This window comes from Haliotis cracherodii, unplaced genomic scaffold, assembly GCF_022045235.1.
Source record: "Haliotis cracherodii isolate W230 unplaced genomic scaffold, xgHalCrac1.p SCAF_20, whole genome shotgun sequence".
Taxonomy (NCBI): Eukaryota; Metazoa; Mollusca; class Gastropoda; order Lepetellida; family Haliotidae; genus Haliotis; species Haliotis cracherodii.
Window position 1 is genome coordinate 15,507,521 of NW_027266276.1, and position 27,267 is coordinate 15,534,787.

Below are 27,267 nucleotides of genomic sequence, written 5' to 3' on the forward strand. Positions count from 1 at the left end.
GTGAGACTTGTGTGACATGATATGGCTTGTATATAAGGAACTTGCATATCTGAAAATAATGAAATCAGGGCCACACAAGAGCCTTTAAGGAATAGAGTCATGCTGCTAAAACATGATATGATTAAACAAATACATTCAGTAACTGTTTTTCGTTATATGGTCCCAAAACAGTAATGAAGTTAATTTTATGAGGACTGTCATTGGTTGATTTAAGATTACACGTAGTCATATGAGCTTTTTGGAAGAAAAAAAAAAGTCAAATATATACTTATTTCCTATCGGATTCAAATAAATCCATGCTTTCGATTACCTCCCTTGGAAACATGTGCTCACCTTGCATTCGGCCTTGATCAAGGTGAAGGTCGATATACAGCGCCAAAATGGCCGAAGGAGCAGCAGCAGTGACTTGGTCGATTTCTAAAGACGATTATGAGCTCTTGGACGTAATAGGTAAAGTGTGGATTAAGCATGTGTCATGTCAGAATCAAAACACAATCATACTGTCTGAGATTTGGTTTAAGGCAGCATCTATGCCACATACTGACAGCAGGATTCTGTGACATGCTAATGATGTCACTCGGGTTGTTTTTAATTGCCTGTCATTCAAACTCAGTGTTTGTCATGTAATTTGCTAACATGTCCTCCGGACAAGTCTTTAACTATGTTGGAATGCGTAAATACCATGTCTGTCACTTACGAAGTTGATTTCTTTTGTAAGCACGAATGTTTGGCACATGTTTTTGATTCAAATTGTGTAGTTCTTGTATCACTTCCTGTCCCCGTGTTCACACCGACCTCGCCAGCTAAACCCATGGCATGAAGTCAAGGTTACGCACGTCTTGTGAACGAGAGCTCTACAGAGTGGCACATATGGCAATGTTGTAGCATTTGTCTGAGATATTTGTCCTCAAATCTACATATATAGTTATAGTGACCTTGACAAAACATGTAACACGTACCCAGATAATTTAAGTGAAATGAAAATGATGAATTGTTATGTACATGGCAAATGGAATATTTTATTCTGAAATATATAGATTGATGGCATATGGGTACTTGGAGATTCAAAAGGACTACTCTCTCTCATAAATATGCTACATGATACTCAGGTACTTGTGGTACAATTCTTTAATGATCATTTGGGATATACAACAATCTTGCAAAAGTTCTTTTGTTCATGTTGTTCCAGAAAAACTTAGCTAATAATACTCCATGTTTTTAAGTACTGCAAGAAGGAAAACTGCAGTTTACTGGGTGCAGCTTATAACACAATTTGGCTCCGACTGCTAAATAAATCTCTCGCTTCACTGATCTTGTGTGCTTTTGACCCATGCCCTAAAAGGGTTAGTTGTGTTAAGGTTAGGGTAGGTTTTCCCCCAAATCTATCCTCAGCCCAAGATCCCCTTACAAATCATTAGGATTAGATAACCCTTTCTAATCAAACACCACTTTATGATCCTTGTTAAGGTACCCCTTTACAATCCTTAGGGATATTTGTGAGTTGGATTGCTATCTCATCTTTTTCACAAATGTTCCTACATGTTGAGGAAAATCTGTACAATTTTCAACATGAAAAGTATTTACCTAGTAGTTTCAGAGCCAAAACAATACAAATGTCACAAGTAACTTATTTATTAAATCTGTTAATATTTTTCACATTTACCGAGAGTTCTATTTCTATAATAAAAACACCATGGCTTTTGTCTCTTGCAATTTGACGTCACTGGTGCCAAGTGATAAAGGAATTATGTCATGAGACTTTATTAGACCCGTTTCACATGGTGTAGGTACAGGTGTGTGCTTCTAGCTTATCAGATGCGCAGACTACAATTTTGTTTGGTGCCCCGCTGTTCAAAATACAACGCTAAGCTCAATGACTCTAAATACAATTATTTCGTTTTCCAAAAGCGTGACTGAGATGACAATAAACTGGTACTTGTTATCTTTTGCGTTGTGACTAGACAGTTAACATGGTTAAATTGGCACCAATTTACTTCATAATCTAAGGGGGATAACTCAGGCCTTTTTTGCTTGGAAAACGAAGGCCTCATAACATCATAACATTTTCACACTTATTGTTAGCTTCCTCCTGTCACTGTGAGAAAAATGAGTGTATATTTTCAAACAGAACTCTGCTTAGAGAATATATATAATAAATTTCTCAGCTATCGCTCATTGTAACTTATATATGTATTTGTGATATAAATGGCCTTTGTCACATTTCTGTTGTTGACAGACAAATTTTGACCTTAAAATTTGGTCCTGAGTCTCCAGGCCTCGGAAAAAGATAGACCCAGGTAAATGCCCCATCACTGAAGGACCAGGGACAGAAACCTCAGCAAAGCTTTAAATAGGGCAATGATGTTAGCCTCATCCTTAGATTCAACAGATCAATAACTACCTGTATCATGTGGATGTGATGATCTTAGACAGGTTGAGTGACTCTTCTTCCAGGTGCTGGAGCCACAGCAGTTGTGCAGGCTGCCATGTGTAAACCAAGACAGGAGAAGGTGGCCATCAAGAGAATCAACCTCGAAAAATGCAACACAACAGTAGAAGAACTTCTGGTAAAAGTTTGCTCTTCTCTTGAGTGATAAACATTAAGGCTGTGTACCATGTGTACCAGCAAACAAATTGTTTTGCAATGTATTCTGATACATTTATCTGTACTGTGATGTGTATTGTGATATATTGGGAACTGAAGTGTTTGATGGTGATAGACACTGATTGTGCATGCAGATCCTATTCTCTACATCATGTACATACTGAAGTAAATAAGACTCAGAATGGTCATTCATCGCTCGCATCATATAACTGGAATATTGCTGAGTGCTGCGTTAAACAACAATGAAACAAACTTTCATCGCTAATTTGTAGTCATGGACACGGGATACATGAGAGCGAACACTTCCACCTTTCCACCATTTTTCAATCAATTTCATTTGTGTTGTCACTAACATCGGGTAAAACCACCTCTGTTAGCCAGACATGCACGAATCCCTCGAATCGTTGACCTGTGACTCTGCCATAGACAATATCGAGTCCAGTTTGGTTAGTCATTGTGATACCAAAATGGACCCATGCTGTAAGATGTTAGATGTCCATAAAACACTCGTTAGAATGGCTCCAAACTCAATTCATTTGGTCATTGAAGTCGAGAGTGAACTTCATTTGTCTGAGTGGTTGTTTGCAACCTATTTCTTAATTTCATCGTTCTGACTAATCTGTCCTGGGCTGGAGTTATTGCCCTTTGGCATCCGGAGTGGGTCATCCATCAACATCATGTGTTTGACCCAGATTGAGAAGCATGCAGCTTTTGGGCAACCATATTTTGACTTAAGTTGACCTGCAACATATATTATGCACTCATTGGTAGTCCAACGATAGTCAAGTACTGTATTCATGTACTTTAGTCATCAAGGAATACATTTATGTAGGTGGGTCATTTCCCAGGTTGATTGTACACAGCTGTTTGTTTTTAGTTTACTTGTTTAAACAAACAAACAAAAAACAACACCCACTCGCACTATATTTTCAAAAGCCTTTGCCTGAGAACCAATTCTTTTTCTTCTTCTTTTTGGCGTAATAGGGTTTTAATATGTGATTGTCATGATGCAACTTCATGATATGTGGTGACCGCAAAACCTAGAATTTGGTAAAAATGACAACTTGATCACTTCTGGACATGAAAGAGAGCTGTAGGTGTTGACTGACATGAGGATCTTATGGTTGTGATCTGACTGATTATATGTCACTGCCTCCTGAGGATTGTTGCTCATACTAGCAACATTTTCTCTGTTGTGAATAGCTGTTGTTTGATGGTTGACTGTTAGGGAGTAGTGTGCTTTACTGGGTGCACTTTTTCAGAACCAATTAGCGCTGTGGGGGCTCGAACGCCCTTCACCGGCTCACCGGCTTGGCTAATTAGTGTGTTAATTGGCTGACGTTCTACCACTGGACCACAAGCGCTATCACATGTAATCAGTGCTCGTTCAACACACACGTGCGCAATTAAGTAAAAAATGACTTGTGCATGCGTGTGATGTCACGGTCAGCCCTCCCATTAATCTTTTATTGAAACCACACCTGCCATTGTTCATGTTAACATGACCGACCAATCAGATTAACCGGATTAATGCTTGAAAAGGTAAGAATTTATGGCCTACCCTTGCCCTAAGCAAGCTAACCCTAAGGACCGAAAAGGGATGTTAGATTGTAAAGATCTGTAAGTCTCCCTATGACCGAAAAGGGGGGTTGGGTCATAACGACGTGTAAGTGTTCCCATGACGGAAAAGGGGGTTGGATCGTAAAGATGTGTAAGTGTCCCTATGACTGCAAAGGGGGGTTGGATCGTAAAGACGTGTAAGTTTCCCTATGACTGAAAAGGGGGGTTGGGTCGTAACGACTTGTAAGTGAACCCATGACGGAAAAGGGGGTTGGATCGTAAATATGTGTAAGTGTCCCTATGACTGAAAAGTGGGGTTTGATCGTAAAGACGTGTAAGTTTCCCTATGACCGAAAAGGGGGGTTGGATCGTGAAGCGAGAGTCACTGTAGCGTGAGCCACGGTAACGGTATAGCGATACAAAGGTCGCGCGATAGCGCAGTAATTGAGCAAGATGGTACAGCTCGGCCTGAGTCCAGTAAACGGCATTGTGCCGACTGTTAAAAAACAACATTCATTCATTTACAGAAAATATCCCGACAACAGTCTGTTCAAACATTAAAAAGTTTTCTGAAACATCAACTAAATCCCACTGCATGCTGAGTGTCAAGATTTGATCACACCAAGAAAATATGGACTGCTTGCAGGGTTAGAACTAGTGACAATTTCTACTGCTGTTTAACATTACAAGGACATTTCATCTTTCCCTGGGCTAGTACAGCTTTTGAGTTTAGAACGAACCCTGGCTTGCCTACAAAACGTCTGAAAAATTGGTGTCATATCAGTTGTTTCTTGTCCGCCTTTTTTAGGCATTTAATGTGATTTGTTGGTTGTTTGCAGAAGGAGATTCGGGCCATGAGCCAGTGCAAGCACGAGAACGTGGTGGGATACTACACATCGTTCGTTGTCAAGGAGGAGCTGTGGGTCGTCATGAAGCTGTGCAGTGGAGGTCAGTTTGTAGTGTTGAGAATTTCTTATATACAGTATACCATGTATACTATGGTTATAAGAAACTGAAATTGTAGTCCGTTATAACTGTAGTTTGTTATAAACATATATGAACCAGGAGATACAGGAAATGGCCGGGACACCAAAACCAGTTCGTTATATCCCCGTTTATTGTAAGCATGTTCATTATAAATGTTCTTTATTGTAATTCAGCGACCCAAGCTTGCCATAAGAGGCAACTATGCTTGTCGTAAGAGGCGACTAACAGGATAGGGTGGTCAGGCTCGCGGACTTGGTTGATGCATGTCATCAATCCTAATTGCATTGATCGATGCTCATGATATTAAGCACTTGATTGTCTGATCCAGACTCGATTATTTACAGACCGCCGTCATAAAGCTTGAATATTGCTGAGTGCGTCATTAAACAACAAACAAACCAACCAACTTTATTGTAATTCAAAGTAAACCCTTTTGAAACATTTTGTGCCCACTACCTCTTTAAAAATTTGTTTGATTTATTTGAAAATTGAATATTTTTGGTGTCAGGGTCTTGTGTGTGTTTTCTGTTAGTCTGAGGAGAGTTTCATAACATTTTCCTTTCTCTGCAGACCAATTGTTTCATTTTAAAGTATTGGTTCCTGCTGTATTGAGTTATTGTTGTAGCTGTGTACATTATCTAACTGTTTAATTATCATGTTCATATGTAACATGTGAGAGAACTACCAACACCTCAGCTAGTCTGTTCATGAGTAGGGGTGGTCGGGTAGCCTAGCGGTTAAAGCGTTCGCTTGTCACGCCGCAGACCCGGGTTCGATTCTCCAAATGGGTACAACGTGTGAAGCCCATTTCCAGTGTCCCCCGCCGTGATATTGCTGGAATATTGCTAAAAGCGTTGTAAAACCATACCCACTCACTATTCATGAGTATCTTCATACCGCTGCAGGCTCTATGCTGGATGTGATCAAGGCCCGAATGAGGACTGGGCAGTTCAAGAATGGTGTCCTTGACGAGGGCGTCATAGCAACAGTTCTAAAAGAGGTCCTGAAGGGCTTGGAGTATTTCCACAACAATGGGCAGATACACAGGTACCAGATGTGGCTGCCAGTGATGGTATTGTCATCAGCGCAAGCTTCTGTAATGTCTAAGACACTAACATGGGCATGCTGTAACTCCAGGGGCGTGCTGACCAACTGTAACATGTGCAATATGAAGTAACATGTGTTTGCCCCCTTCCATGATTTTGGGGGGATCTATCCAATTCTTTGTAGTCTTACTAAATGCATAATTTGGAACATTGAAACAAAACAAAAAAATTTTAACATCAAAAAGATTTGCTAATTCCTCTCCATTTTACCATGGTATGATTAGCTGTTAATTGCTGATACAGCATTTTGAGATATTTGTTCATTTCCTCATTCCGTGGTGTGTAATTCCTTGTATGAATTAATGTGCCAGTGGTGAAGGTCATAGTGGCGCAGGTAGTGTAAGGCGGAGTATCCTGCAGCATGCGTGAAAACCAACATTATTACCCTGCATTCCCCCATTCACTCACTCTCCATGCTCCCCATTCTGTGCAGAGACATCAAGGCTGGGAACATCCTGCTGGGAAGTGATGGAGCTGTGTACATTGCAGGTGGGTGCTCCGTCACATTGTACTGTCTGGCAGTGTTTTAGGGTGGAAACCAAATTGGTTCACAATGCCCAGTGGTTGTGAGATATGACTGAATTTGGCTGCTGCTGAGTATTTACAAAAGGAGTAGGTCCTTAGCAACCAATTCTTGGCGTAAAAGGTGACTATGCTTGTCGTAAGAGACTTGGTTGATGCATGTCATCGATCCGAACTGCGTGGATCGATGCTCAAGATATCAATCACTGGATTGTGTGGTCCAGGCTCGATTATTTTCAGACTGCCGTCATATAGCTTGAATATTGCTGTGTGCGGCGTAAAGCAACAAACCAAACCAAAAAACCACAAGGAGTTATTGGCTGGTGACCAGCAACGTCAATGCCAGTCATATCAGGCTAGTACACATGTAACCAATGTTACCATGGATATGATACCATGTTTGACACACTTATATCAAAAGGAGGCAGCTCATGTTCAGTCCTATTTAGTATAGTGATAAGATATGGTTTATAGGAAGGGTATTAGAAGAGGGGTCTGTTGAAATCTGACAATAAGATTTTTGCTTCTGTTCCTGTTACTGTAAATTGATGTGTCTCCAAATTAATACAACTGCTGACCCCTAGCCAATAATGCGACTTGACTGGCATTAAGAAAGACAATAAAATAATTGAACCAACAACTGTTCACTGTTCAGCGGTAGAAACTAACAGTTTCAGTCCACTAGTCCTTATAATGATAACAAATAGCAAAACCCCTAAAAAGGGCAAATTTCTACTAGTACTTATGATACCTTTACTATTGGGCGGTTTGGCAAGGACTAAAGGACTAGTGCCAATTTCTAACGCTGCTGTTTGGAGTGGTCAAAGATGCCTAGTTGGACACAAATGGGTAGAACTCTTGACCCCAGCAGTGACAAACTCACAGGATGCCTATTGTGCAATTCCAATTCTTTAATTGACATTGTTATGTACTTGTTACAACAGCTGCTCAATAAACCGTGTATGTGTTTATTTTCAAGTTGGTATTTCCGCCATCCAAAGTGGGCAGTGAGGCCGTCGTATTGTTGATAGTCATTTCGGAGAGATAAATTAGAAGTCTCATTAATGCGTACAAAGACAACTCGCATTTTTCACATTTAATTCACACTTGTGTTAATATTAAGATTTACAGTATCTGTCTGTTCATATGTCTGGTACTGTTGTCTGTCTGTTCTTATGTCTCATTCTGTTGTCTGTCTGTTCTTATGTCTGGTGCTGTCACTAGGTGGTTTATATTGACCTATGTTTTGTGAGTGCAGATTTTGGCGTGAGTGCGTGGCTGGCTACAGGCAAGGACATGACCAGGGATGCTGTGCGGCACACGTTTGTTGGGACGCCTTGCTGGATGGCACCCGAAGTTATGGAGCAGGTGAGCTTTCTCTCTCATTGGGGCCAGGTTTTTGGTGGCTATCTAGGACAAAACGACTGGTTTGACAGAATCAAGTATTTCCAGGCTGACATGATACAGGTGAAGTTGTGCTGACTGCAGAGTAGAACATGATTCACTCACTCACTCACTCACTCACTCACTCACTCACTCACTCACTGTGGACTGGCTGTGCTAACTGTGGGATGTATTTCACAGGTCACAGGCTATGACTTCAAGGCAGATATCTGGAGTTTTGGTGTCACAGCAATAGAACTGGCCACGGGAACGGCTCCATACCACAAATATCCACCGATGAAGGTAAATATTGACACAGGGTATTCTATTTTCAAGAATTATAAGCACGGCTCGATTTCCCTGTGTACTTCAACTTTCTATTATTACCAGTAACTTGGACCTGTCCAGCAAGTCACCTCCATAGCATTGTCTGCAGTCCAGTTTTTAAATGAGACGACACTTACAGGAGCCGATGAGTGAAATATCAGTTAGTGGAGATGTAATATGCTGATTAACTTACAGCTGATCTAGGATGCGTAAAACAACATTCATTCCATCATTCACTGCAGACTTCTCCATTGGAGCTTGGTTGTGTTGAGCAGGCTGAAATATGGTCATGTCCTTTTAATCCAACATGGTTGGTTGCATATGATTATGTCGGATTAACGAGTATGTCGGATGAACGAAATTAAGTAGTATCAACGTTCGTGATAGAAAATCTGACAACTACACGATAGATAACAATACAAACACGTTACAAAAAAAATAGAAATGAAATATTCATATTGTTATGTTACATTGATAGCAGAATATGTTTTCTAATCATGCAACTTCTAAAGCTTAACACAAAACAACTGTTACGGACTGTATGACTGTATGACGCGAGCTGTGTACTCGCAGGCAGATGACCATGGAGTATGCTGATCACTGTGTTGGATTATCGAGACTGATTAATGAGTGATTTCAGTAATTTGTTGCAAATTAGGTGTGTCGGAGTCTAAGTGCTTGACTGATGGATTAAAGGGTCTAAATAGCACTGATTTAATCGGTTCCTATTATTAGTGTCGGATGAAGCCGATCGTCGGATTAACAAGTGTCGGACTAACGAGACTTGACTGTATTGCTAGCTGTCTATTTATTGGCTATCTTTTTACTGCCTCCATCCCTCACCCCTCCCTCCCTCCCTCCACCCAGGTGCTGATGCTGACCCTGCAGAATGACCCCCCGAGTCTGGACACCGGGGCCGATGACAAGGAGCAGTACAAGGGCTACAGTAAGGTGTTCCGGAAGATGATAAGCGACTGCCTCAAGCGAGAGCCAGAAAAAAGGTTGGTAGCCAGTTGCGAAAGCATTATAAAAGTGAAAACACTTGTAGAATATGGTTCTTTTTTCATTTAGATGCCCATCTTTACCATTGCTCTGATTCAAATCCTGTTATTTGACTTTTAGAAATCAGTTGTCACTTTAGTTGAGGCAGTATCACCAGAGGTACATTTTAAGTTGTAACGCATAAAACCCAATGTACCCCTCATGATCCTTCTACAATGAATTTAACTTACTGACATGATATAATGTGACATTGTAAAAGAAGGAACAGAAATTCAAAATTGTTAGAAAACAACTGTTTGATTGAGCTGAGGTTGTGCTGTATCACACGACTCGGAAAAAGCGTGCTTTGAAGCGGGGTGTGAGGGATTTATTTTCTCTCAGAAATGCATGAGCAGCCTGTACTGCTCATGGTGGGGTATAAGAGATTTGTTCCCCCGTTGAAGAATTTATTACCATCTAAGGCAGGCTTCACAGTAATTTATCACCATCATGTGGACCAATCAGATCTCATCATTCTGACATGGAGGTATGATAAGTGGTTTTATGTGTCCCACGATAGGATTTATACCACAAGCCACAGGCTCGCCTAAAACGAAGGACGCATTAAACCACATGCACCCCGAGTGATCTGCTACAACAATTTTCGTTATCTTATCCAGCATTACTACCTTCACAATGTTTAGTGCTTCTACTGCTGTTTTTTTACTTTGGAGACGTAGCTGTGAGAGGTCTGGTCTACAGAAGTTGTTGTACCCACTAGTTGTGTATCTCCCTTCCTCCCACAGCGACCACGTGACCAGAATAGGCCAGGTTATGTATACTCACATCACTGTTAGTCATCGGACTGAACAGAGAATAATGCTCCCCAGATAGCATCCTTTGCAAAGGATTCATACCCTGTTGCATCAATTGTTTTGCCGCAATCTCTCCTCCATTGGCTTCGCTGTATATATCAGGGTTTTGAGAAAGCGACACACCCAACATGGCTGCAGGCATCCCCAGATTGCTGACCACAGGGACACTGTTCCGACTTCCTTCGGAGATAGCTGATCATGTTGACACCAGCCACAGAGCCAACTACAATGCATTCATCACTATTGGAGCATGGCTCTTGCCCCACTGTCGTCTATAGCACACTCACTGCTTACGCCTCTCATGCCTCCAGGTTTGGGCTCGTTCCATACACCGTATTTGGATGCAATCCATGTACCAATCATACATGACCCAGATGGCTTCTCCGGCACCTCCAGTTTTCACAATACCTATGTTGGCACCTCCAGGTACTGGGACTCCATTGATTTACCCCGCACCTCTGGTTTTTTAACCATCAATCAGTATACCTCCGGCCTCCAGTTACACTGCATATGCACAGGCCTTATAAACATGACTACCTCTCATCCGTCTTTGGGACCGCCTCTGTGGTCTAGTGGTAGAGAGTCTGCCCAGAGAACGGAAGGTCCGGGGTTCGATCCCCGGCCGAGTCATACCAAAAGACATTAAAAGATGGTACTTGTTGTTACCCTGTCTGACACTCGACACTAAGGGGCTAAAACAAGGAGTGGTTGGCTTGAAGTCCGTATACTGTGTCTGAGTGGGGTATTCATGTTAAACTGGGGCTTGGAGTCTCAGTGGGCTGGCACTTTAAAATCAGCATCAGTCCGGACAAGTACAAGCAGACACGCATGCACGCGCGCGCGCGCACGCACACACACACACACACACAATCTTGGACGCGACATTAAACCCCATTTCATCTCGCCTTACATCCGTGTCTTTGGCTCCTTCAGAGGGCGCCACTACACCTCGTCGGTCTCATACACGTGGCTCTACCTCTCCCAGGTCTTTGCATCATACTTCCGGTCTTCCCCTACATCCATTCCACTGGATCCCACGCTCACAGATTTAATGTGCGCGCTGGATGATGTGGATATTTATCCTGCATTACTACATCTAAAGTGACCTGTCATCCCTTTGCTTCCTCCCTGTGAAGTTCTTTCAGTTGTCCGTTACTAGCAGTGATGTGGTGGTGCGTGACCTGGCCACTTCCTGTCTCCAGGAAGGGAGATACACAACCAGTGGGTACAACAACTTCTGTACCCAGACCTCTCACAGCTCTGCTCCTAAGTAAACAAAACAGCAGTAGGAGCTTTAGGTAGTAAAACAGGATAAGGATCCCAATATGAAAAAATAATTAGATTTTACCAAATTTATCTTACCGACAGAAAAGAATTAAAACAAAGTCAAACTTGATAGAAAACACCTGTTTAATTGAGCATTTGTATGTTGGTTATAATATAAGTTGTAGAAATATCTGAAGCTGTTCGCAGCTTTTTGCTTCAAAGCAGGCTCTCCCCCAGAAATCCATATGCGGCCCGTGTTTGGTGGGTCAGGGGGTGGGGGTGGAGGGGTATTAAGGGGGATATCTTATCCTGCTGAGAATTTTTTATCTCTCCGAGGCGATATACATAGTATTTTATCAAGATCATGTGAACCAATCAGATGTCATCATTCTTACATGGAGGCATGATAAGGACTTTTCACTGAGATGGAGAATATTTATCTTGGATATGAGCAATGCCAAGTATGGCAAAAGCATGTCTGAATAGAAGTATTTTGTCCTTCAATTGTCACAGCAAAATATTTTGATGTTTACGTTTACTTTTCAGGCCCACTGCAAAGCAGTTGTTGAAACATGATTTCTTCAAGAAGGCAAAGGTAAGCTATGTGATTTGATGTTGATTCTCCATTATACCAGCCCACAGTCAAGGGCCCTAGAGTAATACAAGTCCTATGACTACACTTCGTCTATGTTAATACATCAGTAAAAAATACACAGATAGACAGGTTTTGGTTTTCAAATGTACCAAAGAGCACTTGGAAAGTGGTTCCTTTTGAATTTGAGACCGCCTCCATGGTCTAGCGGTAGAGCATCCGCCCGGAAACAGAAGGTGCGGGGTTCAATCCCCAGCCGCGTCATATCAAAAGACGTTTAAAGATGGTACTTGTTGTTACCCTGTCTGGCGCTCAGCATTAAGGGGCTAAAACAAGGACTGGTCGGCTCGGAGTCAGTATACTGTGTCTGAGTGGGATATTCATATTAAACTGCAGCATGGTATCTCAGTGAGCTAGCACTATAAATCGGCATCAGTCTGGACTACAAGCAGCCATACACACACATGCATGCACGTCGCTATATAAGTGCAATAATCTTGGACCCGACGTTAAACTCAATTTCACCTCACCTCACCTTTGGAAATTGAGCATGCCAACAAGAACAACCTTTGAATTATCTTTTTACTTGGGGATGTCATCTCACCGTGAGCAACATAGCTGATGGAATCCAGGAAGACTGTCTCCTTCCTCATCATCAACAACCTTTCCAAGTTCCCATTATAAATCAAATATGAATGTTTGTATATTCATTCTAAATGAGTGCACTGCTTACTTTTGCTAAAGTACATTTATCACTGGCTTTGTGCCCCTGAAGATCTGAGTTAGAATTTGTCTTCAGCAACCCATGCTTGTTGTAAGAGGCGAGTATACTTTTCCTAAGAGGTAACTAACAGGATCGGGTGGTCAGGCTCGCTGACTTGGTTGATGCATGTCATCACATCCCAGTTAGGTGGATCGATGATTATGATGTCATTTACTGGATTATCTGATCCAGACTTGATTTTTTAAAAACCATAGTCATATTGCTTGAATATTGCTAAACTGCATACAAATAAACACTAGCTTCGTTTCATATACATTATCACAACAGACATGCTATCTGATACTGCCCTTCTGGAACCAGGAACCTTTCTTAACTGTGCATCCACGACTTTATCCATGCAATTTGCACTATAATACAAGGAATTTTGACCCCTGCAATAAAACAATTATCCAGAAAGAGATTAAACATGGGTAATTTGAGTTACCCAGTTGGGTAAAAGGAGTGGTTACCTTGGACATAGTTTTGACAATGTAGCACACTTATTAGTTGTGTCGTACATGTGACTTTTAACTTTGTGGTTACAGTGTCTTCCCTTCCAGGATATTGAGTCAGTCCTACCCGGTAGGCTCCCATGTAGGTCTGTTGAAGAAGCTTTACACATCTGTACAGACTAAAGTGACTGAGTGTGTTTCAGGACAAGGGTTACATCACAAGGGTCCTGCTGTCTGATGGGACAAATGTAAAGCCCCAGAAGGTACGTGCATGGCGAGACACGGCTTCATCTAATAGAAGTAAATAAATAGATTCATGCAATTCAGATGATAAAGACTGGAGTTTGGAATTGTCATGGGCTGGTTCTGGCTGGGAGTAACCTTAACATCATTTGAATCAAGATATCTGACCAACCCAACACTTTTGTACATGTGACATTGTGTTAAAGATATAGAATGTCTACTGTTTAGTTCAGGTTTCTACCATGTCTAATGTGTTGGTAGAACCTCTTAAGAAAGTGGATATGGCTTGTGGACTGAGTGAGTTACTTTCATAACTCCCGTGGATCAGGTGTCCGGCATGCCGCTGCAATGGTGTTATGATAGCTCATAAGTTCTTTACTGTCCTACTAGTTTCCTGTGCATTACATGAGACTATACCTAACACGACCTTATGGTACTTGTCAAGCTGACTCAGTTCTATGACAGTTATTAAACTGTCCTTGATAGTAATCCCTATGCGTGTGTAGACAGGCTGGCAGATTGTTGTCATACTGTTGTGATAGGCAGCAAACATTATTCACTCACTCACCTTGTAGTACCGGTAATTTGTGTGTATTTTAACAGGTGAAGAGGGTGCCAGGTTCCAGTGGTCGGCTTCACCGGACACAGGATGGTCAGTGGGAGTGGTCTGACGAGGAGATGGACCAGTTGTCGGAAGAGGGACAAGCAGCTATCTCCTGTGAAAGGGTGCGTGGGTGGTACTTATGATAGATGGACTGATTATAGACTCTTCACCCTTGGCCAACCCAATGTTGTTCCTCAGCAGTTACATTATAGTTGACATCAGTATAAATTCTAGATATAGGAAATAATGCTTAAATACAGTCGAATTTGTAGAGTTTTTCCAGAGAAGCTGCTGCAAGTTGATGTTACCTTCTGATTTGTTTCAGTCTCCCAGGATACGCAATGCTCCTGTTGAGGTAAGCAGTACCATCATCGTCCATGTAGCGTGAGGCAAAACACATACCAGTTTTAATTCCATGACGGAAATGTTCTTATGATGTGTTGACTAAATGTTTCCGGAAACTTCTCAAGGGGATTCTACAGGAGTATGTCCCTGATTGCAACATACTTGCTAATGTCTGTCAGCTTTCTGGTGAAGAATTGGTTTTCCTGGTCTAAACTGGCTTATTTGTCGGGTGCCCTGTATGTTTGTGAGGGACATCCAACATGGGGTTAGTTGGCTACTGTGACTTCATCCTCACACTGGCAGACATACACGTATCCCGGGATCCATTCCTGTGGTTCTTGCAACATCAAATTACCTGATATTAATTAAGATTTTACCTACCAATCAAACAGCGAGATACGGAAATGGGTAGGGGAGGTAACCTGTGAAAACATCCTATCCATGAAAAACATTGTTTTAGGGTTTTCTTTTGCATGTCAAGTCAGTTTTTCAATTTTTGAATTCTTGCAAACTCTTGTTATCAATTGGACAGGCTGCCATGTTGTTATCGCCAACCCAACATTGAGCCTGGTTTGTAACTCGCATTGTGATTGGACCGTTAGACTGAGAGTCATGGCAAATCAAAATTGCCTTATGAAAATGAAAGGTGGGTAATTTGAGATTGCCCTGGAGACAGGATGCTGTGTTCTTGGAAATCTATGATCCATGATCGCAGACTCTGACCCCATCAACCCCCAGGTAACACTGTTTTTTTCTGCAGTAGTTGTCATATATACTTACCATACCAGCTTCCCCGCTACATGTGTTGTTTGTTTGTGATCCCAGCCAGCCCAGTCATTCACTCCTTCACCAATGTCTTTCCCAGCTTGATGCAGCCAACAATGTTGGAGGGACGGCGCCGGCCCAGACACCCAACTCCCTGGCCCCAGGGGGTCCAGCGTCAGAGACTGCCACATCCCCCACCCCCGGGGAGACCTCCACCACCTCGCTGCCCAGTCAGGCAGAGGCCCAAGAGCAGAAGGTGGGTAGCAGCACCATGCACATAATGGGCACTGCTTGGCGTCAGAGTTCTGCTGTAGGATTCTGTAATGCTCCCTGGGCTGTTAACGATATGAAAAGGTCCCAAGACAAATGTGTTCACACTGAACAAGAATGCAGCTTGATTATCTGAAAAGCAGAAGCTTTTTGTACTCATGGTCATGCATTGCATCCATCAACAGAAGTGTTTTTTGTTCCAGCAGGCTGTCCTGTCTCAATCTATCAACCTTGTTCTGCGGCTCAGGTAGGGAGTCATTTTGTCATCTCATTACAAGTTTCATTCAATCCTTTGTGTCATCAAGGTCTGGAGCCGCTTTTAGTTTTGGCAGGGAATGGACTTCACACATTGTATCCTGCATCGTCGGTAATCTGACTTGAGCAGTAGCTGAAGTGTTCACTTTCTTCAGCTGACAGTCGCTACTTGGTGTTCACTTGTATGAAAATTGCTCTAATCTGAGTGATAGATTCGCATGAATAAGTACAGAAGACATTCAATAATTGACTGAATGTGGTCTTGTTTAAATGTGAATATGATTCAGCCTTAGGAAAGTAATTTATGGATGTCAACTTCTTCATTATGAGGAACATGTTTTGAAGTATATACTTACTCCATCATCTGGTGAAAATATTTCAGCCCATTTCTCAATTTATGGGTTTGATTAACAACAATCTTTCAAATTCCATGAAGTCCATCTGAAAATATGTTACATCCTCTGCCACCTCAGCCTTCTCACTACTTTCCTTTAGCGATACTTTGAGCATGTGAGAAGCTTCTCCAGATCATCATCATGGGCTGGGGAGGCATTGGATTTGTTTCTTGTGGCTTCCAACAAAGGGCTAAACATCTTGGATCTGCATAGTTTGACATACTGTTCAAAGCGGTATTAACCATCACGTCTCACATACCCCTATATTCCTAACCAAAGACTCTGTAACAGTATTGTTGACCACACGGACCAAAGACTTTGTAACAGTATTGTTGACCACACTGACCAAAGACTTTGTAACAGTATTGTTGACCACACTGACCAAAGACTTTGTAACAGTATTGTTGACCACACTGACCAAAGACTTTGTAACAGTATTGTTGTCCAGACTGACCAAAGACTTTGTAACAGTATTGTTGACCACACTGACCAAAGACTTTGTAACAGTATTGTTGACCACACTGACAAAAGACTTTGTAACAGTATTGTTGTCCAGACTGACCAAAGACTTTGTAACAGTATTGTTGTCCAGACTGACCAAAGACTTTGTAACAGTATTGTTGACCACACTGACCAAAGACTTTGTAACAGTATTGTTGTCCAGACTGACCAAAGACTTTGTAACAGTATTGTTGTCCATACTGACCAAAGACTTTGTAACAGTATTGTTGACCACACTGACCAAAGACTTTGTAACAGTATTGTTGTCCATACTGACCAAAGACTTTGTAACAGTATTGTTGACCACACTGACCAAAGACTTTGTAACAGTATTGTTGTCCAGACTGACCAAAGACTTTGTAACAGTATTGTTGACCACACTGACCAAAGACTTTGTAACAGTATTGTTGACCACACTGACCAAAGACTTTGTAACAGTATTGTTGACCACACTGACCAAAGACTTTGTAACAGTATTGTTGACCACACTGACCAAAGACTTTGTAACAGTATTGTTGTCCAGACTGACCAAAGACTTTGTAACAGTATTGTTGACCACACTGACCAAAGACTTTGTAACAGTATTGTTGACCACACTGACCAAAGACTTTGTAACAGTATTGTTGTCCAGACTGACCAATTTTTGATTCCTCCTTCTCCACCAGGAATGACAAGAAGGAGCTGAATGACATCAAGTTTGACTTCACCCCAGGCCAAGGTAGGTTCACAGCTTCACACAAGCCATACATTAGTGTTAGTTTGTGGATATAAATATTACCTTCAGCTTTTGCAATAAGAGGGATATGCAATATCATGATTTGAAACCTCTGATTGACCGAAAAGAATATTTTCCAAATTTATAGTAGAACACTTTTCATGTTATGTTCATGGATTATGATTTGAATATTTTGCATAGTAATTATGCCAGATACCATGTAGCAGGTTCAACCAAATACATGCTTATTGTTTAGCACTAACCCCAGTTTCTACATGCATGCAGAGGGTAAAAGAATGTTTCCATGTCAAGGTTCCTTGAAGTTCCTTTGCAGATACCTGTATTTCCCTTATCTTGACTACAGATGAGGACAAGTTGGCCCGTTTCTGCAACTTCATGTACATGCTCAGTTGTAAAACTTTTGGTTTACAGACACCTCAGACAGTGTTTCAAGGGAACTGGTTGAGGCAGGACTTGTGAATGGCAAGGACATGATAGTGGGTGAGTGTCTACAGCATGTTAGTAACGCTGCTCTTTACTTATCCTTTGTACCCGGTGGGCTGGTCAGACAGGTCCCAACCAGGATTTCTGAGTGGTCAGACAGGTCCTAGCCAGGATTACTGAGTGGTCAGACAGGTCCAAGCCAGGATCACTGAGTGATCAGACAGGTCCCAACCAGGATTACTGAGTGGTCAGACAGGTCCCAACCAGGATTACTGAGTGGTCAGACAGGTCCAAGCCAGGATCACTGAGTGATCAGACAGGTCCCAACCAGGATTACTGAGTGGTCAGACAGGTCCCAACCAGGATTACTGAGTGGTCAGACAGGTCCCAACCAGGATTACTGAGTGGTCAGACAGGTCCCATCCAGGATCAATGAGTGGTCAGACAGGTCCCAGCAAGGATCACTGAGTGGTCAGACAGGTCCCAACCAGGATTACTGAGTGGTCAGACAGGTCCCAACCAGGATCACTGTGTGGTCAGACAGGTCCCAACCAGGATTACTGAGTTTTTCCAAGAGTTCCCAGCCAGGATCACTGAGTTGTCCAAGAGGTTGACATTGTGTAACCAGACTGACATTGTGTAACGTGGCTGACACAGTGTAACCAGGCTGACAGTGGGTAACCAGGTTGACATTGTGTAACCAGACTGACATTGTGTAACCAGACTGACATTGTGTAACGTGGCTGACACAGTGTAACCAGGCTGACAGTGGGTAACCAGGTTGACATTGTGTAACCAGACTGACATTTTGTAACCTGGCTGACACTGTGTAACCAGGCTGACATTGTGTAACCAGACTGACATTGTGTAACCTGGCTGACACTGTAACCTGGCTGACACTGTGTAACCTGGCTGACACTGTGTAACCTGGCTGACACTGTGTAACCAGACATTGTGTAACCTGGCTGACACTGTAACCTGGCTGACACTGTGTAACGTGGCTGACACTGTAACCTGGCTGACACTCTGTAACCTGGCTGACACTGTAACCTGGCTGACACTGTGTAACCTGGCTGACACTGTGTAACCTGGCTGACACTGTGTAACCTGGCTGACACTGTGTAACCTGGCTGACACTGTAACCTGGCTGACACTGTGTAACCTGGCTGACACTGTGTAACCTGGCTGACACTGTGTAACCTGGCTGACACTGTGTAACCTGGCTGACACTGTGTAACCTGGCTGACATTGTGTAACCTGGCTGACACTGTGTAACCTGGCTGACACTGTGTAACCTGGCTGACACTGTGTCTCATGCTCCAACACTACTGGATTACCTTGCCCAGATATGACATTGTTCAGTCCACTTTGAGTAGCCATTTGGAAAAGAATGGCTAAATGTGGACAATGTCAGATGTGTGTTTATGTCAGACATTTCTTGGGGAAACAAAATCTGTGAATTATTAAGAAAGACAAAATGATTTTAGCAATGACTGTCATAACTCCTTCACATGTACTCATGGTACTGGGCAAGGCCAGTCAGTAGGAATAAGTGTTGACTGACTGTTTCAGTGGCAGCAAATCTTCAGAAGATCTTGGACAACAAGGATCAGAAGAACTTGACGTTTGCATTGGTGAGTAGTGCCAGTTGGTCACGGGGCTTCTCCCAGTCGGCACTTGGGGTGATGGTGGCCCCAGCTTCCCTACTTCATGGGGAAAGGGTGGTCCTGGCTTCTCTACTACATTGGGGTGATGGTGGTCCCGGCTTCTCCACTACTTGGGGAAAGGGTGGTCCCGGCTTCCCTTCTACATGGGGAAAGGATGGTCCCGGCTTCCCAACTATATGGGACTGATGGTGGACCTGGTTTCTCCACTACATGGGGAAAGTGTGGTCCCGGCTTCTTTACTACATTGGGAAAGGGTGGTCCCGGCTTCTTTACTACATTGGGAAAGGGTGGTCCCGACTTCCCTACTAGATGGGGAAAGGGTGGTCCCGGCTTCTCCACTACATGGGGAAAGGGTGGTCCCTGCTTCTCCACTACATGGGGAAAGGGTGGTCCCGTTTTCTCTACTTTATGGGGGTGATGGTGGTCCCGGTTTCTCTACTACATGGGGGTGATGGTCGTCCCGGCTTCTCTACTACCTGGGGAAAGGGTGGTTCCGGCTTCTCTACTACATGGGGAAAGGGTGGTCCCGGCTTCCCTACTACATGGGGAAAGAGTGGTCCCAGCTTCCCTACTACATGGGGATAGAGTGGTCCCGGCTCCTCTACTACATGGCGATAGTGGTCCCAGCTTCTTTACTACATGGGGATAGGCTGGTTACAGTACCATAACGGTTTGGGTAGCCATTGTATCTAGATAAGATTGGGACTGAATGCTCACATTATCTGGTTAAAATTGATTGATCTCAATGCTGGTAGCTTATACTAAAAGGGACATTGAGTGATCTCAATGCTGGTAGTTTATACTAAAAGGGACATTGAGTGATCTGAATGCTGGTAGCTTATACTAAAAGGGACATTGAGTGATCTCAGTATTGGTAGCTTAATCTAAATGGACATTGAGTGATCTCAGTACTGGTAGCTTGTACTTAAAGGGACATTGAGTGATCTCAATACTGGTAGCTTGTACTTAAAGGGACATTGAGTGATCTCAATACTGGTAGCTTATACTTAAAGGGCCTGAACAGGGGATTGCTGTGAGCTCTGGTGAGCCAGGCTTGGACGACCTTAGCTGGAGTATTTCTATTTGCAGCGTTAACACCAAGAATGAGTAATATCGTTGACTTTGGATTGAAATCACAACTCTCCCTTTCAGAACTCTGGTTGTGGTCAGAACGAGGCTCCGTGTGACAAGGCTCTGATCGGCTTTGCCCAGCTTACCATCAACGATGCAGCAAGTTAACCTTGGCAAGCATCAGGGGAGACAGTAGCCAACTGTGATATCGAGGTTACAGCAGGGCCGCACAGCAAGGAGGCGGTCCGGGTACTGGTTGGTTCGGGTATCAGCTCAGTCCGACATTGCCTAGAGCCAGAGGGGTTGAAGTGATTGTCTTTCCAACCAACTTAATCATGTCAAGGCTGCAATTATTAAACAATAGCTTTGCAGATTTGGAGTAACTGTCGAAATAAGGCAGTTGTTATCATGCTGGAATATTTGCATTGAATAATTTGAATGTTTCAATTTGGTTTTCATTATTCTAAGATCATAGCAAAATGGGTGGGTTGTATTTTTTTCTCAGTTAGATCATCAGACTGATTATCTTGTGGCATTTTTTAACCTACCCTAACAAAAGTTAATGAAAAAATTTGAATGCTTCGGTTGGTTGAAATAGGATCTCTATAAGCATAATTTTGTTTGTGTGTTTTGTAACTTTTATTTCAAACATGTTTCTTTGGAGGAATTAAACTCAAATAAAAAGTTCCTTCCTTAATTTGTAATAGTAGAAATATGTTTGACCATGATATCACAAGAGTATGGTCATTCTTTGACAGCAGACAATCAGGTTATTTTAAAAGTTCATAGATAGATGTCTTTGTACCAGCATACATCCGGCAATATGGAAATGCTCAGCCTCTAGTTGAAGTCTGGAAGTATGGTATCTGATGAACTCAGAGATGTAATAATCAAGTGATATTTTCAGTTCATGAAATGGAAGCTGCTGATTGCGAAAGATGCATAGAGAATGTATCCTTGCATTGTCTTGAAAGTATTACAACTGTATTCAACCTTATTACTGCATGATTTGGTGAAATGTCATCTGGGTGTGTGCCGGTTATTACCTCACATGTAACATATTCCAAGCATATTTTGCCAAGAAATTGTGACAGATTCTGTCCAGTTCTCTATATTAGATATATTGCTAAGATTCTGCAATCAATTTTGCAAAGTAAAAGGTTTGAATTTTCATCTCAATTAAATGTGTTATTGTTTAACTTAGACATCATTGTCCAAACAAGACATTGCAACTTCTTCATCATTTGTGTATGACCAGGTAATGTTATTGTCCGACAATGTGGGCATCTATATCATGTTACATTGCAGATTAGGAGTGATGTTCAGATTGTACATTTATATTTTAAATGAAATCAGCTGTGATGTAGTTTTGATTACACAGTAAGAGACCCACAGCAATGTATATCCAGTAATTCAGCTGACAGAGGATGTTGTGCTGCTGACCACAGGTTGGATACCTATGTTGTGACTGCCTGAAAAGGAAATATGCTGTCATGAAATGGGACTGGTATTGCTTGAACACTTTCTGTATGGCCTCCGTCACAGACCTTCAGTGAAGCATTGGTGAATAAGGTTGGATTCAGTGTTCACTTCGGCTACTTGTAATGTGACTGCCACACAACACCTCCCTGCTTGACGGGAGATTTAATCTTGGGTAGTTTTGTAGAATCTCTTCACAGATTCTTAGAAAATAACCTTGTCTGTTACGTAGAAAAATGTTTGTCACTGACATTAAGTCTACTTTAGAAGAGCTTTTTACTTACTTGAAGATCAGAGTGATTGTTTTGGGTGTTGTTTGAGGAAGGACTGACACAACTAGATGACCTCGGTGTAATCACGTCCTCAGGTAGTTGGCTAGTATTAGCCTATGAATTCCTTGCTTTAAGATGAAGCTTCAAACATGTTTTATGAAATTCTCCTTCAACAACCAGGAACTACACACTGGAGATTTCAGACAATTATCTTGGAAGCTGAAACACTTTTGTACATATCAAGTACACATCAAGTACACTTCTAACATACCACTAGGTCTGCAGGTATTTGAAACAAAAGATCTACTTTGGGATAAAAAGAAAATAATAGTCTTGGTTCTCAGGCACCGCCCGCATCATTATAAAGTCTGCCACACATTTCATTTTTATTTCATTTTTCCAAAAAATTAAATCCTAAAATATTCCGCATCTCGGAACATTGCACCCCGGCAGTGCAATGCTACAATACATGAAAACAATCCAATCAAATAAAGAGTGCAGTGACATCCCCCTACATGCGCACCTCGTTTTATGGTCGTGGCGGCAATAAGAGTTTGTGTGCTTGTTTTGCCGTTTGCAAATTTGGTCAATGAAAACATTTACGATAAAACATCACTGGACATGATGAGATACAAATTCAGTGGTATTTGTGTTCTGTATGGCAGACAATGTTTTATATTCAGAGATTACGTGTGTATTTGTCTCTTAAAATAATTAGATTTTTAAAAGCCGTTGCCTGAGAACCAATTCTTATTATTTTTTTAAACTTGTTTTCAAGGTTTTTATTTGTTCTAAGGATTTGTCAGCCTTGGAGATGTTTCAAGTCAAGAATACTGAAACTTTGTGACTTGAATAAAACTTGAGAATAACTTAATGTCGAGGCCATCTCTTGTTTGGGATATTAAAGACTAAAACTGCTTGACAGGGTTGTCTGCCACCAATGTAGGTAGGGAATTGTTACTTGTCTGTTGTGTAGATCTGTCACAGGTCACCAGTGCACTAGTTGTTACAGGGGAGATGTTATGGACCCACCAGAACCAAGACTGGACAGTGCTCAGAGGATGTGTACAGAAATCGGTGCAAATCACAGTGTTATCATGGTTATATAGAATTTGTTGGTCTCTGAATTCAGTTCAGTTTTCAAATTTTGTGATTTTTGTCGTTATTAGCTCTTCCATATAAACGGACAAGCTTGAAGTGGGCGAAAGTTTGGACCAAGAAAGACAGAGTTTTATTGAGAATCTGTCAGGTTGATGAAACCCAGTCTGTTGTTCTTATTTCCATTGGTATGACTTACAACACTGTACATCAGGTTTGGGTTCCATATTTTAGTACATGGCAAGGGCATGTAACTCTACATGTTCACTGCAGTTAGGACATGTTGGGACATTAAATGACTTTAGTTGAATTCTTTATGACACACTTAAACATCCTTCTCGTCAAAAATTAATTGAACTAATGTCCTCTACAACACATTCAACAATCAAAGGTCTTACTTTGTACCTAAAGAGAAATTTGAAAAACACAAGAAACAAACAAACATAATTATGTAGTATGTATTACGTCACATATTATGGAAACATTGTAAATCAACTGTGTGAGATCCACAAATAAGTTAGATATAAATGTATTGTACTCTGGGCCACGAGGCCTCCAATACTGAAATAAAGAATCTTATCTAAAGGAATTTTGGAAAAATATTTGTATCAATATAAAAATCTTTTAACATACACAATATGTTTGGGATAGAAATGGATCGTTGATACTCACTTTCATTATTTTGTAAGCTGCACAATGTTCCTGGTACCACGTGATAGGTGACAATAGACTCTTATACATGTCAGTCACAATCTTTTGACATACAAGTAACACGCAGCCCAGGGTTGCCATGGAGTAGCCTGCTTCTTGTCGCTATTCTCTTTTATGTTGTTACTGACATATGCAAGTGGACATATAGGTTGTGGTCTTGAAGGCCAATACATTGTTCACAGAGGACTCTTCTGTCCACATTCCAAATCAGAGATGACACTGGACAATGGAAAGATTTTATATGTTAAAGAGCTCATTTTCAGCCAGGTGTTTACAAATAGGTATTGCCATGACACATGTACATCCTTGTAAAAGTGGATTTCAGCACTGTTACCAGTCTAGGCAAGAAGTCATAATCACTAGACTGGTGAGACAGGATGTTTGGGACTGCAGGGTCATTTGTGTTGTTACTAATAGATGTGATTGGCCATACAAAACAATTCGGAGAAGTCTATGACCTTCAAGACCAGTGATCATAAGTTGATTTATGCCGCTTACGTCCTTAGTTGCCGCAAGTGTGTGTTTCATGTCCTGGAGCCCCTCACATCTGTATACTGTTTGTTGCTGTATTTTGTTCCTTTTTATATTTCACTGTTTATTTGTTATTGTTTTACTGCTATGTGACCACACTTATTTTGTTCATGCATAGCTATGAGATTAATGCATCGGTGTAAGGTGATGTCATACCAGTACTTGACTTGTCTCCGTAATCTTCACATTTGTTAAGTCCAAGAATAATTGTTGGCTTCCTGTGACTGCTGAAACTGATAGGAGAGGCTGGTGGGGAACTAATTCAAACCAACATTTTTAAACCTTGTACGGCTTTTTAAAATGCGGGTGAATGTATGAAAAATAAGTTTGAAGGCTATTTTGTCTGATGCTTGAATGGGTCATCACGGTAGACTGGGGTTGATGGTTCCATTGCCAATATTAGTTCAGTGCATGATGTCAAACACTGAAGGCTAGCAGAAGTCACATCGGGGGAGCATTGTAGAATCTATGTTCCTCCATATTCCATATTGGACATAAGTTAGATGTAATTCCAATAGTGAATGCATGGTACCTGTTTTACCATCAGTTGAAGATAAACATTTAGAAATATTGTTTGTGATGAATGTTACTAAAGGAAACGACATATTTGTCATATATTTATTCATAATTTTGAGATTGACCTTGGTTCTGATGTTTTTAAACCATATAAGAGATGTTTCAGTGAAAGTGAATTTATTGTAGTCTCCCATATTGAATGCCAAGATTTGTTACTTTTAGAATTATTTAATTTTTTTTGTCTAACATGTCTCTCTCTCTCCACTTGTTGAAACAAATAGAGATTGAATTTATGAAATGAGCAGTCTACCATCTTCTCACTGAAGACAATGACAAATGATCAAAGGTTTCAGTTGTAACATACCGTAATTCAGTTTTTAAGGTATAGTAGAGATGATACACTTTGGGTAATATCTACCAAACACCACTTGAATTTTAGTCCAGGCATGAAACTTGCTCTCACATCGTCCACCATGTTGTATTGTAAGGATGGAATCTACAGTGGAGTGTAACAAGGGCATCATGCTATGTGAGTAAACCATGGGTGGCTATTACATGCATGATGCCACCATTGTTTCAAAGGTGTCCTGTACATTGACGGTGTACACAAGGTAACTTGTAAAATATCTGTGGCTAATATGTTCCCACGTTACATGTGGGAATCATAGGAAATCAATACATATCAAACCTGTATCTTGTGCCAAATCTGACCAGGTCAAAAGATAGTTGTGCCCTCTTCATTACCCTGATATTAATCTTGATATAGGCCTGATCTGTTAAACTTGCTGGTATTGGGGACTTTTGTTGGTTTGTTGTAAACCAGTAATGGATGTAACATATCCCAGTGGTGAGTCACAATATCCTCCAAAGGAGTCTTGAAAACTCAACTCTTGCCATTTTACGTAGTCCATCCTCAGTGGGAATAACTGGAAACAAAGAAAACAATTATGTAATCAAGTCCATTTTGCTACCAAGGACTGTTTCACAGACCACCAGGAAGGTGTATGTTGTCATGCCAGATGTCTCGTATTGCTACACATGACAATATTGCCAGCCAGAGAAATGAGCTGTAAAATACTGTTCCCAGTCACATGGTGCTGATTCACAAATTCCAGATTGATAATTCATGGGTATTTAGTGATGTTCCTTCGAATATATATAAGTGTTCTCAACAGTGAGGGACGCTGGGTCTAGTATAACAAGCTTCTTTGTACTGGAGAATATTTTCTTGTCTACTGGTCTCCATATTTTTTTGGCATGAACACATTTCAGCACTGTTCAGACAGTTTGTGTTGATGTTTTACAATGAGTATAAAGGAAATGTGTTATAGTTTGTATCAGGATATTGTTTTTAGCCAAGCAAGGTGGAGGACTTTGAGGAAGTGTTTCAGGTCAACTGATCATATAGAGTTGTTCATGTAGCATTATGTGATGGGGAACTCAAGGCCCTGGGGGGCTCATTACAGTTCTCCAGTACAGGGATCTGTAGGTGGGCACAGTGGACATCAAGTACAAACTAGGCCCATCATTTGATGCACACCATGTCATAGGTTTAATCCCAGGACTGATTCCGTGGAAAAAAGAGGGTCGCACCATGTTGAAGCAACATGACAATTTAACAAACCAGAATGTTATTACCTGTTTTTGCAAAACTGATTTGTCTTTTTGACCATAAATGTTGCTATCTAACCCAACTTGTTGTTACAAAGGGTAGAATGTCTTTGTTTCTGTTTCTACACATGTCACCATGAGACTTCTTTGCCTGGGTTTAGGGCTGTCAAAAGCTTTGTTGAACCAAAGGATGCGAGTTTGAGGCTGGTTTGTAGATTATTGTGATCCAGGCAAGATGTTAGCCTAGCCTTGATGCGTCACTAGTTACACTGCAAGGACAGAAGTTTTCCTTGAGAACTCCACACATACATGTATATTGTTGGTTACCTTGACTACAGCACTGTAATAAAGGCAG

The 27,267-nt window shown here is 41.5% G+C and overlaps 1 protein-coding gene across 2 annotated transcripts; it reads left to right on the forward strand.

Moving 5' to 3' along the window:
- Positions 1–366: 366 nt before the first annotated feature.
- Positions 367–27,266, forward strand: LOC139470355 (serine/threonine-protein kinase OSR1-like). Of its 2 annotated transcripts, none has more exons than XM_071252747.1 (18): positions 367–450; positions 2,455–2,567; positions 5,005–5,113; positions 6,058–6,199; positions 6,692–6,747; positions 8,039–8,148; positions 8,365–8,466; positions 9,358–9,491; positions 12,159–12,207; positions 13,623–13,682; positions 14,266–14,388; positions 14,592–14,621; positions 15,477–15,632; positions 15,850–15,893; positions 17,463–17,515; positions 17,945–18,013; positions 19,529–19,590; positions 20,776–27,266. In XM_071252747.1, the coding sequence occupies exons 1-18, from the start codon at positions 381–383 to the stop codon at positions 20,860–20,862; spliced, it is 1,569 nt and encodes a 522-aa protein (XP_071108848.1). In that variant the 5' UTR covers positions 367–380; the 3' UTR covers positions 20,863–27,266. The 2 variants fall into 2 exon arrangements, with proteins under 2 accessions (XP_071108848.1, XP_071108849.1); XM_071252748.1 differs by having other exon boundaries at positions 15,853–15,893.
- The last annotated feature ends 1 nt before the right edge of the window (position 27,267 follows it).

Bases quoted from the DNA above. Each gene is read 5' to 3' on its own strand.
- LOC139470355 (XM_071252747.1), top strand. From the start codon at position 381: ATGGCCGAAGGAGCAGCAGCAGTGACTTGGTCGATTTCTAAAGACGAT. The intron at 13,683-14,265 runs GTACGTGCATGG...GTATTTTAACAG, and splicing joins CAAATGTAAAGCCCCAGAAG to GTGAAGAGGGTGCCAGGTTC. The intron at 18,014-19,528 runs GTGAGTGTCTAC...TGACTGTTTCAG, and splicing joins TGGCAAGGACATGATAGTGG to TGGCAGCAAATCTTCAGAAG.